Below are 2199 nucleotides of genomic sequence, written 5' to 3'. Positions count from 1 at the left end.
CAGTTCTGAAACAAGATCATCATTTAGTAAAGAAAAATCTGAATTACCTCAACACCGTACTTTATGGCGACGCCTGCAAGTGTGTCCAATTTGGATACATGATGCTCGATGTACTTCAACGCACAAGGAGACGAGGGAGGAGCAAAGGTATCATATTTTCTCTCATGGGAAAGAGATCCCATCGCTATAGGGTGAATGCAATAAAAAAAATGGGGGAGAAAACCTAGAATGACATCAGTTTCTTTGATCGACGACGCAAGCAGGTGGAAGAAGGTGAACAAATCAAAATAAAAGAAGGAATTGGTAATACAAACAAACCGAGAAACGGAAAGTAACCTAGATCAGTAGATCTGGAACTCCAGATCACGTCCTGGCGTCCGTCGTGCACACTCCCATGATCCGGACCCTCGCTATCGCAAAGAATTCACAACCATATGCAAAGCAAGAAAAAAGAAATATAGATTAACTTAATACCTGTAATACGAACAAGTGTTTCCCTCCTAGACAAATCTGTAACATGCTGCAAGCCCAAAATAGGTGAGAAAAATCAAAGGATCAGAGATCACTATACTTAGAAGCTCGATGCATCCCAACTGAACTTAATAGATATAATCCTAGGTTAAAACACAGTCTGTCAGAATAGAACTATCATATCTAGAAATAAAACTATCAAATTCAATTTGTAAACCACATATAATAAACAATGGAGTGGCGATACTGGACTACTTTCCATCATTTGCATTTGGCTGTATCAGAAACGTGACATAGATTACCTAAATCTGATTATTGACAAATAAGAAGAGTAAAAGCATAGTATCTGCCAATGCATAGGAGTAAAATAATTCATCCAATGGTCATCGTAAAAACCTACATTAATTGAACCGAACAAAACTCACAGCACGAGGGTGAGTGAAATGGAACGCATTCTTCTCCTTTGTGTAACTGATGAACTGTAACAGCGCATTAAATACTACATACTTACCCAAGTCAAAGGGAAAACTCATCATGAAAATACCAGCAAATTATCCGCTCGGTAAAAAAAATATAAACTTTTTAAACAATTTATGAAGAAAAGGATATAATCCGATGCAAGTGAGAAGAAAATCCTTGTTTTCCGGGAACATCTCCACCCTCAGCGCCGGAATCTCATGACTCCCTTCCACGCCGCCGAACGCCGCCACCCACGCAACCGTCACAAACATAAGCAGAGACATGAGGATCCCTCCCAAGGAGAGGAACGAGATCGACGACATGTCCCGCAACCACAGCGTCGGCAGCCCACCAGCACCGCCATCGCCGTCAGAAGCTGCGCAGTCGACAGGTGGAGCCACGGCGCGTGCGCGTGCACGCCGGCGAGCACCAGCAGCAGGTTGTCGCTGAGCGAGATGGTGTAGGACACGAGCGCGAAGAAGATCTCCAGGTAGATGAAGGCAGAGGCTACGATCCTGCCTTTGGATCCGAATGCTTGCTCGCCGATGTCTTGGTAACTCATGGAGCCACCACCGTCGTCGTCGAGGCACCTGCCGATGATGTGCGCGGTGTACGCGCACATGATTCCGAAGCCGATGAGCAGCAGCGCCGAGCTCCATCCTCCGTTCTCCAGTGCGTAGGGAGCCGACGACTGTCCTAGCCCTCAACCGACCGACAAATCAGTTACGGAAGCCGATTAAACATTAACGGTAATCAACGGAAAATTGAGGATCCATGCGTGTACCTATAAGCATGCCGACCATGTTGATGACAGAATGCGTGAACGAGCTGGTGGCCTTGGCATTTGCCTCACTCGCACAGGCACAGACTTTGCTCTCCTCCACGCAATTAATCACGCAGTTCGCGGCCTTCATGGCCTGATTCCGACGAAGTTTCACCGAGAAATGAATGCTTGCTTAGCTTGGATCGATGTTGTCGGAGGACTTGGCGGTGGCGCTGCTGGAATTTATAAGGTCAACTTTGAATGTAATGGCTAATGACTTGGTGGTGAACTAAAAGGGAAATTATTCGAGGTGGTAACACCATATTCTGTACAAACTGACGAATAACTCACCATGGTGGTAATAAGACGAGAGAGCAGTAACAACGAAGAGGAAGACTGCGACGGCGACAGCGAGAGGCGGATCGAGTTTCGGCTAAGACAGGTCGAAGGGAGGATCCCATGGCTTGGGGTCGTGCTTCGGAAGGCTATCGCAATGGAGGAGGAAG

General features: G+C 46.3%; 1 protein-coding gene across 1 annotated transcript; it reads right to left on the bottom strand.

Annotated features, from left to right (window-relative positions):
* Nucleotides 1-613: 613 nt before the first annotated feature.
* On the bottom strand, nucleotides 614-1982 carry LOC121987437. The gene is made up of 2 exons (XM_042541227.1): nucleotides 1081-1982; nucleotides 614-978 (listed from the first exon to the last, which is right to left on the bottom strand). Exons 1-2 carry the CDS (start codon nucleotides 1587-1589, stop codon nucleotides 873-875), a joined length of 615 nt encoding a protein of 204 aa, XP_042397161.1. The 5' UTR covers nucleotides 1590-1982; the 3' UTR covers nucleotides 614-872.
* Between the last annotated feature and the right edge of the window lie 217 nt (nucleotides 1983-2199).

Source organism: Zingiber officinale, chromosome 5B (assembly GCF_018446385.1).
Source record: "Zingiber officinale cultivar Zhangliang chromosome 5B, Zo_v1.1, whole genome shotgun sequence".
In the NCBI taxonomy this organism is placed as follows: domain Eukaryota; kingdom Viridiplantae; phylum Streptophyta; class Magnoliopsida; order Zingiberales; family Zingiberaceae; genus Zingiber; species Zingiber officinale.
This window is presented reverse-complemented; position numbering and strand designations above follow the sequence as displayed.